The sequence below is a fragment of the Lutra lutra genome, chromosome 8, assembly GCF_902655055.1.
Source record: "Lutra lutra chromosome 8, mLutLut1.2, whole genome shotgun sequence".
NCBI lineage: Eukaryota > Metazoa > Chordata > Mammalia > Carnivora > Mustelidae > Lutra > Lutra lutra.
Genome location: NC_062285.1, coordinates 129,743,476 through 129,760,955, shown reverse-complemented (window position 1 = coordinate 129,760,955; position 17,480 = coordinate 129,743,476). Strand labels below are relative to the sequence as shown.

General features: G+C 51.3%; 1 protein-coding gene across 3 annotated transcripts in view; it reads right to left on the bottom strand.

The window, feature by feature from the left end:
* The window catches only part of ABTB3 (ankyrin repeat and BTB domain containing 3), a 295,530-nt gene extending 278,554 nt beyond the window's left edge, over window positions 1-16,976 (bottom strand). For all 3 annotated transcript variants that reach the window (XM_047742569.1, XM_047742571.1, XM_047742570.1), the window contains exon 1: window positions 15,311-16,976. In XM_047742569.1, coding sequence (XP_047598525.1) covers window positions 15,311-16,466 — 1,156 coding nt within the window. In that variant the 5' untranslated portion in view covers window positions 16,467-16,976. The remainder of the gene's footprint in view (window positions 1-15,310) is intronic.
* Window positions 16,977-17,480: the final 504 nt, after the last annotated feature.

Genomic DNA, 17,480 nt, shown 5'->3' with positions numbered 1-17,480 from the left:
TAGGAATATTGATAGAAATAATTGATGGAACTTGGCAAATGGTGCAAACCTAAAGAATGAATAATAACAAGGCCCTGTGTGATTCACAATTAGAATTAGTGCAGCCTGATGAGTAGCAGACATCTCCTTCTGTCTTCCCGCGGTCCCACATTTCAATTCCACTCAACTGGCAGGTGAATTTGTTCCCCAAGGAAGGGAGAAGAAGAGGCAGACCTGAATAAGTCAATAGGGGCATTAAGTTAAACCGGCTCAGATTAAGTATTTGAATCAATACGTGTCACACGGTTCTGGAAAAAAAAGTGGTCCTGGTCTTTCTAATCACAAAAGCGGAATGGATATTGGTAGTGGTGTGTGTTTTCCTCCTATGCCAGTGCCTGGCACTTAGTAGACCCTGAACCCTGCTTCCCAAATGAAGGACCAGGAGAGATGGAGAGAGACCAACACATCCACAAACACTGAGTCAACAAGATAGATGCTTGCTTTATCTTTATAATTCCACACTGCCGATCTGATGAAACTGATCACTCATCTGATACTGATGTGTTTTTAATCCCCAGGGGACTGACCAGCTGCCTCCTCATGGTCTTGACATGGTCTTAGGCTACCAGAACATTTAAGAAATTTTCAACAAGTCACACTGCAGCCTTGTTGCAGACCACCGGCAAGGTTCACCGGACAACCCACTGATGGCAGGTCAGGTGGCCAGTAGGGTGGGGGGACACCCAGCTCCTGCACCCTGCCAGCGTGGCCATCCGTGAGCCCTGTTAGCTTCTCTGGGTCAGGTCCCCAGGCTGTGCAGGATCTGGGCGGGGGGTGGGTGAGTGGTAAGCACAACTGAGGAAAAGGAACAAAGCCTTGTTTTTTCTTCCTGGGGCAGCTGGCAATGGGAATGCCAACCTGGGTATTAAGGGAGCACAGGTCCAGCCCTAGCCGAGAGGTGAGGACCTCCCACTTGGAAAGCTCAGGACTCTCCCTCTCCCGCTCATCTGCCAGCAGCCGTGTGGCCCCACACACCTCCGGTAAGCCCCCGGGGCTCTCAGGTCTCTGGTGTGCAAAATCCACCCAATACCCAACCTGAAGGCACCAGGGCCCCCCAGGAGCATCGTGTGGGCTTCCTCCAGCTCTAAGATCCATGCAGCTCTTCCTCCAGCTCTAAGATCCTATGCAGACACAAACTTCAATTCTGAATTAGAGCGAGGTGCCATCTCACAGGAAGAAAGTGGGTATGAGGGAATCAGGAGCAATCATTCTTTTTTTCTGCGCTGCAAAGAGGGGCAAGCTTTGAAAAGGAGAGGTGCTCAGGGCTGGGAATTTGGAAACAGAGTGGGAGACTCCCAGCCAGTTAGCCAGTAGTTAGCTCCAGGCTCGGGGTTTGCCTGCTAGTGACGTTCCATTGATTCGTGGTTCATTTCATAGACGACCAGTGTTCACTCAGAGCCCACTATGTGTGGACACTGTTCTAAGTCTAGGGCTGACAGCGGGGAATGAAACAGACAAATACCCTGCTCGCACGGGGCTTATGGTCTATGGCCTCATTCACTCACCGAAGTGCCAACTACATGCCACCTAGAGACCCAAAGATGAAGAAGAAACAGTCTGGACCATAAAGATGAACAGGGAACATGATGAGTGCTACAGTAGAGGTTCCGGGGCTGCGGGATGAGAATCCCAGTGACACCAGCTGTCATGTGTGAGCGCTCACCACCCCCACGCTAAGGGCCTATCACATCATGGTATTTCATCAAAACATTCTTATGCACTGGGGGGAAACTGAGGCAGGGAGAGACACCCATCCAGGGCAGCCCAGTCAGTAAAGGATGACGCTGGGACGTGGACCCGGGCTGCCTGACCTCAGATGCTTGGTTATACAACACGATATACCACGCTGACTCCTCCCTAGAACGTCAGCCAGGTGAGACATTTTAGTGGGTAAGTAACGTAAGCCACAAAATCGAAGGCTCCTCAGACTTAGCATGTCCCAAACTGGACTCCCAACTTCTCTGCCATCTGCAAACCTACTCCTTCCCTGAGTCTTCCCCAGCTCAGTTTGTGCCAGTCCCTCCTTCCAGTTGTTCCCACCAAAACCACGGACTCATCTTGGGACTCCTCTCGTGTCCTGACAGCCCACATCCAATGTATCAGCAATATCCTGTTGCCTCTTCCTTTTCATTAGGGCCCAAAGCCAACCACTTCTTAGCCCACCTCTTCTGTTATCCCCGAGGTCTAGTGCACCAACATCTCTCACCTGGATTGTTTTAAGAACCTCCACACACTGGGTTATGGTTTCACTCTTGCTCCTCTAGAGCCCATTTTCAAACAGCAGCCAAAGTGATCTTTTCAAATCATAAGTCGGACCTGCAAATCCTTACTCAAAATCCTGTAATCCAGTTCACTAAAAATAAAAGTCAACATCTACAGAGCCGATGAGGACCTATCTGACCTTGCTTTCTCCGATTCTCTGCTTTTACCTCTTACTCCTCATACTTCTCTACCATACTAGCTTCTTTGCCATCCCTGCCTCAGGGCCTTTGCACTGGCTGTTCCTTCTGCCAGGAATACTCCTCCCTCATTTAAATCCTTCACCTCCTTCACCTCTCTGCACCAATGTCACCTTCTCAGAGAGACCACCCTAACCACACTATTAATAATTACAATCCACCATCCCAGCCCGCCCAGTACCCCCTCTCTCTGACTTCTTTTTTCTATGGCAGGTATCACTTTCTAACATCCCGTACTTGTATACTTCTGTTAATTGAGTAGGGTCTCCCCCTGACTAGAATTCACAGTCTGTGAAGGCAAGAACTTTTGTCTATTTGTGCATTGATATATGCCAACTGCCTAGAACCATGCCTTCTACATAGTAGGCTCTTTATAAATATGTGTTGAATGAATGAATGACCGAAAGATTATTTTGCAGTTTACAGATCACTTTCATGTCTGATGATTCCTTTGAGCCTCGAAACTCTCTCGGGATTTTTCAGATAAGAAAACAAGTCTAGAGAGGTTAAATCACTTGCCTGAGATCACACAGCTTGTTCTACCATGGGTCTCATGCCCTCTTCTGTCCTTAACCCCTATGAGCAAGGCATCCAACCACAGTGGTGCTGATCTCTCCGAGACCCAGACTCCATCCAGCTTTCTCCTTCCTCTCCAAACTCACACCCAGGTTTGTGGAAGACAGTGTTTGTAGATACAGTGCACAGGCTGCTTATTTTTTCCTAGAGGAGCACTGATATACTTTTACTCAAATGAACTCGGATCTTGTCTCTAGGGACCATATGATACAGACATAAGCTTCCAGGCTAACTGCTAACCCTAAGACCCTCCACCAGAACACAGGAGGGTCACCAAGAGGCTGCCCCATCCCTGGCCTTTTGTCTCCCCACATATCACAACAACTGGACATTCTGTAAGGAAGGAGGGTGGGGGGGACAGAGAGGAGCAAGACACACTTTGCGATCAAGAGGCGGCTTTCTTTGTTCTGTCCTACCAACTATGGGCTGAAATGTGAGGTTGCTAAGTGTAGCTTCATAACTGCTTCTAGTCCTCTGCTGACAAGTGTCTTTCAGGTCTAGGCCCACACTAGGAGGAGTTACAGCAGCTGGGTTATTTCCGCCTCACCCACCATACGATGAATTGCGTCACTGCTCACAATTGCTCTTTTTGCCCAGGCTGCTGGGAAGCTCAAGAGCAGCAAATCCTGGTTCTCAGGCCTTCAGACTCCAGGACTTAACCAGCAGCCCCCGCTTCCCGGGCTTTAGGATTTAGACCAAATAATACCACCTGCTTTCCTGGTTCTCCATCTTAAAGATGGCAAATTGTGGGACCTCCTGATTTCCACGGCCGTGTGGGTTGATTCCTACTACAAATCTCCTCATATATCATCTCTATATAATCTATTGGTTCTGTTTCTCTGGAAAACCCTAACACAGTGGTAAACAATAAATACTGCCTTTTACCACCAGCAAGAGCCAGGCTTTACAGTTTTCCACAGGGGTGCCTCGTTTGACACTTGTGACTTCATGAATACCAGAACCTGGTATCATCACTATTTCCCATTCCTATAAGAAACAGGTTCAGAGAGGTCAGGGGCCTGTCTGAGGTCCCATGGCACGTGCACACCCGGCTAGGCTTACGTTGAAGCCCTCCTCCTTGCTAGAGGGTTTGAGCACCTTCCTGTACCCCCTCCTCTTCTGCACCTCCCCCCACCACCCTCCCCACAGGCTCCCAGCTGCCCCAAGCCAGCAGTTCCACTGGCTGAGACCACCAAAGGCCGTGAAATCGCCAGCTTGCTCCTGGTCTGATCTTTCCTCCACAGCTCTCTGACTGAGAGAAAGGGAAGCTTGGGGAGCAGCGGGAGGGTCAGCAACAGCCGCAGGACCAGGTGGGAAGGTGTGTGGGGAAGGTTGAGAGGAGAAGGGGAACAGGGGGGGCGCCCACACCTGGCTGCTCCCTTGGCTTCCCACCCACACCGGCCTGCCTCAGTGGTTGGAAGCAGCAGCATCAGGAGACCCAGCATCAGGCCCTGAAAATGGCAGCTATAGAAGGGGTTTGGGGTGGGGAGGGTGGTTCTCAAGAGAGAGGGGCACACGCAGAGCTCCGAATTGAGAGTTGAGAGTCCAGGCTCTGTTCCCTTCCCACCCTGATGACACTGTTCGAGTGCAGGAAGGAGAATCGGAAATCTTAACCCCTACCCCCACCCCCAGGGCCCTTGAATGTCCGGTATCCTGAGGCTGGCCTCAGCCACCCCTGGAGGCCCCCAGGAGGGGCAGCTGGGCCTCCCCACACTTCATCCCACCGCCTGAAGAGGCTTTGTCATAGGGCACCATGAACCTCTCCTCAGAAGCTCCTGCCATGGGTGCCGTTTTACATTCGGGGGATAATTCGTGAATCAGCTAAACCCACCTCAGGCCTCGAAGCCTCAGGAGAGCCAACCCCATGTCCGGCGCAGCCCACAGCGGCGAGTCCAGGCCCTAGACCCTCAAAGTCAGCAAAGATAAGGCTGCAAGGGGTGGGGGCAGGAGGGCCTAGGAAAGGAAAAGCTGTATCCGTTCCCCAGGACCCAAAATTCTCTGAGGCAAAGAGAGAGGGAAGGGGATCTGGGGGAATCTGTGCCAGCCAGCTCTCGTGCACGTTCTGACTTATGGGTGGCGCTGTGCCCCGGGATCAGGACGAAACAATGATACATGCCACTCAAGATCCCCAGGGAAATGCAAACAGCCTCTCTGATTTGCTTTCTGATGTCAACGCACTGGGGAACTGCTAACATGATTCCACACTGAACACACCTGATCTTCGCAGTAATTGCCTTCACTGGCACAGCCACGAGCTAACGGGGACCTCCCTGATCTGTACGGTGAAGACCAGAGATATTACGGCCTGGTCATAAATTCATCTCCGGAACTGCTGTAGACAATGCAGCCTCTCGGCCCTCACTGCCCCCCAAGGAGCGATCTGGTTTGGAGGAGACAATGCATCACAGAGGACAGGAAATGGTCTAAGAATCCAGAAACCTAGGTACTGGTTCCTGCTCTGCTGTGTGACCTTGTGACATGGGGCAAGGAGGGTCTCACTCTGAGCCTCAGTTTCCCCACCTATAAAGGTGTGAGAGTTGAACCAAGGGTTCCCCAGGGATGGGGCTTGGCACAGCTAGGAGGAAGGGAGAAATGAAGTCCCTTAGACTTGAGCTCAAATCCCCACCCTGCCATTTATGGGTCAGCGACTCTGGGCAAGTTACGAAATGTCTCACAGCCTCAGACTCTTCTTGTGTACAGTGGGCGTGGTAACAATGCCTAACTGGCCTTCCGACATACATCCTTCCCTTCCTTCCTGTCTGTCCCAGTACTGCAGCCTGTATGAGCTTCTTAGAATACAAATCTGATCATAGCATTTCCCTCCTTAAAAACTTTCAAAGGCTTTCCAGTGTCCTTGGGAAAAGACAGACTCCTTACTCCGGCAGGTGGCTGGGTCCAACCTCTCCCCAGCTCCCCTCACTTTGTTCTCCCAATCAGGCCACATTGGATACTCTCCTTCTCACCAGGCTCCCTTCTGCCACAGGCCCTTTGCACATTCTGTTTGCATTCATGGAGGACTCTTCTACCTTTTTAACCAAATGGGCCACACTTCCACTTCACTCAAAACTCACCTGGTCGAAGCTTTCTCTTACTCCTGACTGTATCAAGAGCCTCAGAAGAGGCTCTTCCAGTCCCATGTATCTCCCCTTTGTAGCAAATATCACAGCTGTTATTTGATGAAAAAAGTAAGCTCATTATAAAAAAGTAAGCTCCATGAGGATAGGGACCGCGCTGCTTAACTAACACAGTACGTACAGTAAGTCATAATGAATATAACAAAATTCATTTATTAAGCAACATTTATCAAGCAATTTCTACTGTCAGACACTTCCCTACAGCCCTAAGAATTAGACTGTGTTATTACTCTCACTTAACAAAAGGGAAGACTGAGTCACAGAGAGGTTAGATAACTTGCCCAGTATCACACAGCTAGTAAGAGGTCAAACCCTGAAGTCTGGTTCCTGGGAGACTATTGGGAGCCTTTCACTCCGCATGAAGCAAGGTTCAGATCTTTAAGCAAGGAAACTGGCACTTCTTAAACATTTGATAATAATAATTATTACTGCCAGCAGACACTAAGCATTTATGATATGTCCAATACTACATACTCTAGGGATTTTTACACGAATCAACTCATTCTCCTAAGGACCCCGTGAGGAAGTACTACCAATGCCCTCATTTAACAGATGAGTAAACTGAGTCTCAGAAGGTTCTTTCACTTTCCCGAGGTCATCAGAGTTTACCCCTCGGTCCCTCAACTCTAAAGTCTGGGAAGACGCCAGCTCTGGGATTCTCAGGGAGGACCAAGACAAATTCTCCACCACGCCACAGATTTCTACATTCAGTCCTAGTGAGAAGGCCCGCACGCCTCCTGGCACTGAGCCTGCCCAGCTAGGCAGAGTATGGACAGAGCTGCCCCCTGGAGACCCCAAAGCCAGCCACTGGCCCCGGGGCCTCCGCTGAGGAGGCTACACAGACGACCTCACTGGGCAGGCAGGACAGGGAATGCCACCAGGGGCTAAGAAAAGAGCTGTGACCACATATTGCATAAATGACGATCCTCGACCAGGATCACCACACCCGGCCAAGCTGAGCCCCTCACTCCACACACCCCTCAGGCCGCGCACTGGAGTCCTTCTGGGATCCCCTCAGAGGTTCATCTGAGCCGGAGTTCACCACGATGCTGTGGCCCTTCAGAGCACAGGTTCTGAAGCTCAAACCCCAATTCTACCCCTTCGTATCTATCGCAACTAAACCTGTCTGAGCTTCGGTTTTCTCCCCCGTAAAATGGGAATAAGAAACACCCACTTCACAGGAACAGTGTGAAGACTGAGTGAAATATTATGAATAATATATTTACGAGTCCAGTCTGTCACCTAGGATAAGTCAGAGTCCAGTGCCTGGCCCAGCGAGGGTCAGTCCCTCAGCAGGAAAAATGCTGGGAGAGCACAGGCGAAAAGACAGGTGATAATACAATTTGCCCAGGGCATCCACTCTCTGGGATTCCTATTTTATCCAGGCCTGAGAGCTTCATACTGATTCACTATGAATCCATACAGCACCCGACTTCCAGAATAGGATGGCAATAACAATGATGATACACATAAGGGATGATAGCTATGAAGTATGTACTTAACATGAGACATTGGGAAAAATACTTTGTAGACACTATTTTGGGTCTTTTATAATCTTCACAAAATATCCTACAAGGTGGTCCAGAGCCAGTCTGCCTGGGTTCACATCAGATCCAACCGCTTGTTAGCTTTACCTTAGCCAAATTCTTTCAACTTTCTGTTCCTTCACTTTCTAATCTAGAATTACAGCTAGGAGTGGCTGCCCTACCAGAGTCTGGCATTCCCAGCCGCCTTGTTTCTAGTCAAGGCCAGGTGACTTGAATTCTGGTCACTGGACAGTGGAAAGAGATGATATACGCACATCCAGACTGTCCTCTAAAACCTTCCTACACAGCCTCTTGCACTTCTGTTGTCTCCAAGCAGGAAAGTTCCCCAGAGTCAGTGTTCCAGAGGGCAGAGCCTCCATCAACCGCCACGGGACAAAGAGCCTCCCTGCCCTGTCACCAATCAGAAGGCCACTTTTACTGTGGTTAGCCACTAAGATCTTAGGGTTTATCTGATGCGACATCTAGCCTCACCCTGCCAAAGAAATTGGTACCAGAAGTGGGGTGCTTACATATTTGGCCCTCGCTTAGAAGTCAGAGAGCAGAGCCCAGGAAAAAGTGGTAAAATGTTTGGTTAAACTGTCACTGAGGATAACTCAGAGACCCAAACTGGGCCAACTGAGCCTGTAGCCCCCAGAGAAAGAGGTCTAAAAATAAATAAATAAATAAATAAATAAATAAATAAATAACGCAAATAGCAGGAGCTGGTTGCTCCTGGTGGGAGTTTGGCAAGGTACTGGAAAGAAAAGAGGAGCTGTGGCACAAATTTGCAAGTGAAATTGGAAAAGAATCATGGAGAACTGAAAAGGACAACTATTTCTAGACCCCAAACGGTAAGAGGCAAGAAGACTTTTAAGTGAAAAAAAGGATCAGATTCAGGGTAGAAGCTTTCCGCCTAAGTCTGATGGCCCCAAGGTAGCTGTCATGACAAGGAGAGATAAGGAAGGGTACCTGCTTAAGAAAGGGAAGAAATCAGCCAGGCTCGATAATTAGCCCTAGGAAAGGACTATGGGCGTGGCTATTGATGCACTAGATGTCGTAGGTGAAAACCCTACTACGTAGTTAAGGGAGCTCCACTGGCAAGATCTATGAGCTTGCATTTCGGGTCTTCCACGGTTACGACATCAGCGCTATCCTTGGGGCCCTCACAGTTCAAGGGCAGGAACTAGGTTACAAAAGATGGAGAGTCTTGGGTGGGTCATATTCCTCAAGAGCCACTTGGGGAGTGACCAAGAAGGAAAATGGACAAAGACGATCTTCCCACAAGGCAGAGCCAGGAGGTTGGAGAACAAACCAGGAAACTGTTCAAGCAAGGAGCGTCACCCGTGTCCAGAACACAACCACACAGTGCCTGCCTGCCAAGGTTTCCTAAGAACTAAGGGCAGCCCCTTGTGTGAGCCTTCCATGACTGTGCGCTTCCCTAATGGGAGTTTTCCTGTGGCTGTCCTGCCCTGCTCCGAGATGGCATATGGACGCAGAGTGGTAGATAACATGTCTGTATTGGCTCAGGGCTCCCTTCCCCAAGAAGCCACACACACAGTCCAATGGGTAGGACTGAGCTTCACCCCAAGATCCTACGCTTTCCCTGGAAGCAGTGATTGCATAGAATGTTAGTCTCTTCCCTTGGGAAAGAGGGAACACGTGTTGCATGGCAGAAGGATACCCATAGATATTTGGCGGCTAGGGAGCTAGTGACATACCTGGCCAAGGATATACGGGCACAAGGGATGGAGATCCCTTCCAGGCTTTCGTAAGATCCACCACCATCTCCTTCCTCTGCCTATTGGCTGGATAACTGAACTGAAGGCTACAATACTGATGATAAAGAAAGCCAAATCCTTCAGTCTTGGTGCCTAAATGACCCTCTTGCTGCCCCCCACCTCGCTCCTCTCCCAGACTTTAGAGAGTAAGAAACAACCTTCTATTATGTTCAAATCCTAAGATTTGGGGCTTGGTTTCTATAACAGCTAATGTAATTGTAATGATTATAATATAGAGAAACAATGCCCGGCATATAATAAGCACGACACAAGTGTAGCTATTATTATAATACCCATTTTACAGATAGGAAAACTGCAAGTTGTGGGTGTGTCTGACTTCAAAGTCAATGATTTTTTTTTTTATATATACTTTTCAGTTGATGACAATGAGATGTATTTTACAGGTGAGTTTGGCTCAAGACCACAAATAATAATAGATCCACAATTAGAGGCCTTCCCCCTATTTGAAAGCCATCAGCGTGCCACACCCGACCCCAGGTCTCTAGATTGATCCCTCATTGTCTTATTTTGCTGTTATCTTTATTTTCTGTTCCATGAAACGCCTTGCGGATGCCCCAGCACTGAACTGGCAAGTCTGCAGAGAAAACCAAAAACCCTCCACTGACCCAAATTCCAAGTTTTAATTTACATGCAGCCAGTTAATTAAAAACGTGCTCTGTGAGCACAGACACGGCCATGGCTGACTCCTGAGATAGTTTTCCGAGCCTTTGTCAGAAGCTAGGTTTCTTCTGTGACATTTTTGTTCAGCACAGCAACACTGCACCATGGAACAGCATGGCCAGCTGGAGGGAACCAGAAAACAGCCGAGTAAGCATTTAGTGCAGATCGGAATCTACGGGGGCAACAGTGAAGCAAAAGACCTGAAAACGGTCCTACTCACCAAGCCAGTGCTGCCAGGGGCCAGGGCTCATGTTAATCAATGTTTATAAAGTAATTTGGGATCCCTGAATGAAAGAGACTATTCAAAATCACCAGCCTGGATAATCAGTGTTTTAGGGAAGCCATTATAATTGAGTACCTACTATGTGACAGGTGTTTTCACATACTTGATCTGATTTAATCCTTTAATCGCTATATGGGGTAGATTTGGATTTTCTTCCTTCTTTATGCCTTTTTGTTTTGTTTTGGCAATCCTCACTGCACAGATGAGAAAACCAAATTCAGCAGAATTAAGTCATTTGCTGGAAAGCAGCAGAGCTGAAACATGAGGCGGAATCTTTCCCAGTGTAAAGTCCTTATCCATTTCATCACACCACATTGCCTCTTCCAGTCTTCCCTTCACACTCTTTCTGCATTTAAAACTAAATTTCATTCAAGGATGCCTATGGCTTTGTTTTTAATGTCTTTTTTACTGCTGTAACATTTTAAAATACAGCAAAATGCACACATCTTAAGTTTACAATGCAATCATTGCATTTTGACAAATGCACGTACCCCCTGAACCCTATCACCCTGGAAAGTTCCCTAGTGCCCCTTCACTAAGCATGTCTTTAATAAAAAATACAGCAAATAAAATGAGCTACTTTCCTTTGACCCAAACCATCTTTTTGTGACCTTGACAGTGGGGGCTGAGCCCATGGAGCCAATCCGTGAGATGAGCCCCCTGAATTATTTGACTTTGGGAATATCAGGAAAGGGGAATCCATCCAAGTAAAATTCTGTACCCTGCTGGCTCCATCCCTACTGAACTCATGGAGATGAGCTAATCTGGATGAGATAGAGATGTGAGATAACATTATGCCTGGATTACCACAACTACCACCACCATTTTGGCCCCTACCCTGTGTCAGGCAGCAGACTATAACATCCTTACACACATAATCTCACTTAATCCTAATTATTACCTCTATTTTATAGCTGAAGAAACTGGGCTCAGAGAAATTAGGTAACAAGCCTAAGAACACAGAGCTGTAACATGACAGCCTTGAAATTCGGATCCAGGAGGCCTGACTTCAGCGGCCTTTAGAGAGGTGGATGACAGATGCCAGTGGGTGAATTTTAAATCCCAAGGGCTTAAGGCACCACTTTTATTCATTCAACAAATAGTACCCGGCATCTGCTAGGTACTAGGTGCTGTGCTGAGTGATATGAAAGGAGAGACAAAGATGAATCCAACATAAGCTTGCACTGGAGGGGCCACAGTGTGATGGGGAGCGACTTAAAGCAAGGTCAGGGTCAGGATTCCCAAGGGAGGGGGAAAGGTCTGCCTATGGCACAGGTATGGAGATTGGGGAAGGGACTGCATCGAGGGCGGTCTCACGGAGGTGCTGGAAAGATCATTCTTGACCAAGTCTCCAGGGATGAGAACTGGCCGGCTCTTAAGTGTTTGAGTAAGTAAAATGACACACACACAAAATGGCTTGCAGAAGCACTTCTGCCTGCCCCTTATTTAGCTTTTGCAAAAATCAATCAAGCCAAATTTTAAAACCCCACAGAAACCCAACGTCCACTGGGGTCTCTTAGCTCCTACCCCAGCTCCTCAAAACAGTTCAAAATCAACATAAGAAAAAAGCCCTCTGAAGTGTAAAACAGTCCCCACAAAGTACATGTCCTAAACCCAGTCCTATCATTTTTGAGAGCCGCCAAGCCCCTGCTTACAGCTAGGTATCTTCCGTTTTCTGAACTGAGTCCCATGGGATTAGTTTCCTAATTCCCCGGGTGTGGCAGTTTAGCCCCAGCAAATTTAGAAGGGTGGGCAGGTGTAGAGATGGCAGGAAGAGGGGGCAACCAAAGTAGAAGGATTTGAAAAGATGATTCAAGAAACTCAAAAATCAATAGCTTCTTTGGGAACATCATTGTATAATATTACACAACAGCTTGAGCAACTGAACAGGCATCTAGTAAGCTCCAGCTGTATACCAGGCTCTCTCTTAGACTTAGGCAGAGGTTATAAAAATGTAAAATCTGGTACAGCCCAGTGCGGTTTGAAAGGAACAGAAAGTTCCTTTCATAGGGTCTGTATAGGGTCTCTGTTCAACTGGGTAGATAATGAAGGGCAAGTCGATGGCCTAAAGACAGGGAATTCATAAGAGCAAAACACTTAAGTTCCCTGTGCCTCAGTGCCTCCTCTATGCAATGGGGATAAAAGGAGCAGCTTTCCAAGGGAATGCTGAAGATCAAATGGGTCAACATTCAGAGTAGTGTTGGAGGCACATTGGAGGCACGGTTACTACCTCTGGACCCCAGTACTTGCTTGGTCCTTACCTTAAGTTTATTAACTGCTCAATAAATATCGATGAATAAACAAATTCACAAATGAGTAAGTGAGACTGCCAAGTTAAAGGGGAAAAAAATCGATCACATAAGGCACGGGCTCCTTAATAAGGCATGTAGATCAGAAAGACTGCCATGAAAAATAGTTTAAAAGGTTTGATGTTTAATGTACGTTTCAGATACCTAAGAAATTAATTGCTCATTCCTTACTCTTCAGCATAAATGACCTGCCATTTTACACAAGCTCAAGGAAAGCAGAGAGAGAGAGAGATCACAATGAAATGACAGCGTATCTCATAGTAAGGGTGGGCTGAAGGGCCCAGAAACCCAGGAGTTAAAGCTCTGTGGTGTGGGAATCTTTCCAAGGGCAGCAAACCCCAACCGTCACACACTCACCCTGCCCAAAACCAACTCTGTGGTCTTCTCCTTCCTTAAATTATACTTGCTCCGTAAAGGATAAACACAAAAACTGTCTTTAAAATATGTTAAGGATCATAAAAGTAAAACCGATTTGAAAAAACCTAGAGGCTACTAATACAGACAGAGCTACAAGAGGCCCTTGATTTACGGAGGAGACTGAGGCCCAAGGACAGTCAACCAAAGTCACAAGTTCAAGAGCATGGCAAAGACAGGTGGAGCAGGATTCCCAGATTCCCACAATGGTGCCTCCTAAGGGAAATGCTCCTTCCTTGGAAGAAAACACTGTGAGAGCTTAGGAAAAGCAGGGTCCAGTCCCAGCAGGGGAAAAAGGTTTGGGGGCCAGTAAGAAGTAAAAGGACGATTGTAATGGGAAAGGTAAGAACAGGGGAGGTGGGACACATCTGGTGGGAAGAAAACTAAGCCCTTCTATGGTTTTTGTGGGGGTAGGGCAGCGGACAAGAGCAATCCAGTCCAAAGCTCTCGGGTTTTTCAGGTGACTCCTCCCCCTTCTGAAGAAGCTCATACAAAGACCAATGCCTTCTCCTGGATGTTTTCACCGCGGTCAGGATTTCACGTGTGTTCGGGGTCGGGTGAATGGGGAGGCTCTGCGTCCTCGACTGCCTGCAGAAGGGAAAGGTCTCTGGCAAAGAGATTCTCAGGAGTCTCCAGATCAAGGCGGAAGTCGCGATCCCGCCCCTCCCCCACCACCACGCCCACTTTTCCTTCCTTCTCCTCTTCCAACGTTGATCAAAACCAGGTGAAAGCACCGAGAGCTGGAGGGTCAGTTTCCCGAGAGCTCTTGCTGGAGCCCCGCGCGCCTGCTCTTTCCTGCGCACACTCACAGGCACACTTAACATACACACGCACAGGCTCACAGACTCTCACAAACAAGCACACACTCACAGGCACACACTCGGCACCCCCCAGAGGCCAGGCCGCGCCCGCTGGATCTCTCTTTCAGCCCCCGGGAAACAGGCAGGCAGCAACATGAATGAAATCTACCCAGAAAGACTGCATTTCAACTCCAACCACGTAATCTCGGCCAAACCGCCGACTATGTAGCAAAAACAAAGTTTTATTTCGCTTTAGAGTCTCCAGTTACGCTTCTACCATTTCCTGTGGAAAACTGAAGCTTTGAAGTGCCTAGCTCGGGCTTTCGCAGACAGGCAGGACCGCCAGCTCGAGCTCTCCAAAACAAGAGCCCCCGACCCCACCCCCTCCGCCTCCAGAACTGCAGGTTCAAACCCACCCAACTCCCGCTTCCGAAAGAGGGGATGTGGGAGGGGACAACAGAACCTGCTGGAAACTACACCCTAAACTGACAGCCCCCTCCAGAACCCCGCCCCATTCCCATCTTGCCCGGATCCCTAGTGGCGCTCCTTAAGCAAAGTGGTGACAGCTGCAGCTCCCTGCCACCGCGAACCCAGAGAGGCGTGAGCTGGGAAGTCGGAAATCGGGGGAGGGGGTGTGCATCGCGCTGCACCCACCAGCGGTGCGCTCTGGCCTTCAAAAACTGCCCCGGGAAAACTCAGGACCTATAAGTCTTCGGCTCCACACTCCCACCACACACCCCTCTCCCCCACTGTTTCTAGGCCATGCGAGCTCTAAAACGTACTGCCTTGACGGCCGCGGGGCCTCTGGTACACCCGCACCAGCATAGTGTCCCGGAAGGCGCGGGGAAGTACGTGAACCGGTCGGTGGAAGGAGGAATGTTCCTCCTCCGGAATTCCAAGGAGCCACACTCGTGCGCCCGAGAATTTGGCATCTTCAAGGTCAAAACAAAAGAAAACAAAACACGCGGCTCTGGCAGAAATATGTACTAGGGCCAAATGATAAAACCTGTGTCCGCAAACGGTGATGGGTTCTTCCCACAGACTGAGGGCCGCAGTCGCCACCCGGTCCGGCACTAGGGGCGGAACAGTGCGCTCCCGGACTTGGGAACCTTAGGAGCCGCATAAAGTACGCTGGTTTCGAGCGCGCGAGTGAGCAGGCGAGTTTCGCGCCCCCTCCCGCTCCGCGGCCCTCTCAGAGGCTTGGGACAGTTGTGGGTGGCCGGAACGACGCGGGAGTGAGGGCGCGAGGCAAACTTGCAACCAGAGTTGGCCAAGTGGGGTGGGAGGAGGCGGCACAGCGCGGCCACTTACCGCTGGCATTCTTCCCGCAGATGAGGTGCTGGTAGGGCTGCAGGAGCCCCCAGATCTCAGAGTCGTTGTTGACCGTGTGCTCCAGAGTCTCCACGGTGAACCTAGGCGCCTCGTGGAGTGCGTGGTGGTGGTGATGGTGGTGGTTGGCGGCGGCGGCCGCGGCGGCTGCGGCTGCGGGTGGAGCTGCGGCGGCGGCAGCGGCGACCGGCTGGGCGCAACAGCTGCTGCCCCCGCTGGCGCTGCTGGCTGCGCTGCAGGCGCCACCGCTCGCCGCTCCCCCTCCGGGTGCCTCCCGCTCCTTATCTGTCGCGGGGGCCGTGCCGGGGCCGGAGCCCGGGCCTGGGCCCGAGCTGGAGCCGGAGCCAGGGCCGCTGCAGCTCCGGGGCAGCCCGGAGGCCACGACCCGCGAGTAGATGTCCCGGAAGAGGCTCTCCATGCAGGCGGTCAGGTAGATGGCGGCGTGTTCGTGGATGCGCAGCGCCACGCGGCTGTCCACCATCCAGCGGTACACGCGGCCCACAGAGAAGGTGAGGCCGCAGCGCGCAGACTTGCCGCGGCCCAGGCGGTCGCCGCCGGCACTGCTCATGTTGTAGAGGGACAGCGCGGCCAGCGCGGCCGCTGTGCAGTGCGCCGCCAGGCCCCAGGACAGCACTATCTCCATGGCGCTCTGGATCTCGTACTTGGTGCACTTAGCGAAGCGCAGGCTCAGGCGCTGCGCCTCCTTGGCGATGCGAACCAGCGCCCGGCTCACCAGCATCGACAGCTTGGCCAGCGCGTCTTTGGGCAGGCCGCCGGGGGCCGCCGGGCCTGCCCGGGGATCCCGCGAGCGCAGCAGCAGCGCCTCCAGCTCCTGGAGGGTCCAGGGGACCTCGTCGAGGTCCGGCAGCAGCCGCGAACAGTGCTGGCCGGCGCAGTCCAGCCCCTCGGAGTCTTCCACCAGGGCAGTGTTGACGGTGTCAAAGCTGTTGTGCCGGCTGTGCATGGAGTCAGCTAGAGGCGGCCAGCAGCTCCCGCCATACGGGGACGCCGGGTGCGAGTCGGAACAGCACAGGGACAAGTTGGAGGAGCGCACCGAGTCCGCCGCGCCACCATAACCCGAGTCCAGCGTCAGATCCTCCAGCGTCCGCACCACAGGCTTCTTACCTCTCCTGGCCATCGCTGCGCCACTTCATGCTGCGGCCGCCGGGGAGCCGAGAGGAAGGAGCAGGGAGAGCAGCGGGCGCCGGCGCGCGGGGAGAGCCCAGTCCTCGCTGCCTCGGCTCACTTTTCACCAGCTACTACTACCAAGTGTTACTACTTTCGGCTGCCTACCCGAGCCGCCGCCGCTGGTAGACTCCGGGCGGACCCTGAAGTCATTTTCCAGAACCCGGGCCGGAGCTGGGGCGCACTGGGGAGCGAGCGAGGCCAGGAGGGAAGCTCACGCCCGGACTCGCCCCTTTCTTCCCAAATAAAATAAAAAGTGTCCGACCCGCTCCTCCTTGGGCCCTGCTGGGCGCAGAAGCCGCCGGCCGCCGGCCTTAGTGTTCGTAGGACGGAAATGGACGCAGATGCTGCCGCCGCAGCCGCTCTGCCGGCAGCTGGCTCCCGTCTCCCGGCTCCCGGCCCGGGGTTCGCTGGGCGCCCACCCGGCACTGAAGCGCAGCGGCTACCGCGGCGGCTGCAAACCCGGCCCAACCCCGCAAACCCCCGGCAGCCAGCGGGGCGGGCGTATGTAAAGCAGGGCCGGCGGAGAGCCAATGGGATCAGAGGATGCTAATTACCTCGCCTTTTTTTTTTTTTTTTTTTTTAAATATATTCCTCAGCTCCACGTAGCCCCGCCCCTCACACACGCCCCCGGCGGTGATAAGGGCTGCAGGAAGTAAGGGGCAGCGGCCTGGGGATTGGGGGGCCGGGGACAACGTAGAGACGCGAATGTTATCTCCCTGTTGCTATCCCTGCCCCTCAGGCTCGTGGCTTTGGTACCAGAATGGAAGGGTGGTAGGTTGAGCAGGTGACGCCCCCCCACCCCCCCATCCCAACCCCCCTGCCCCAAGGTGTGCTACCCGCCAGTGGTTCACAAAGTGTCAACCTGGGGTCGCTTCCTGCCGCTTAGTTTTGGATTTCACTTTCCTTTTTTTCTTTAACACGCAAAGCGTGTTTTTTCTGCCTTACCCCTTCCCCCACCTTCGGG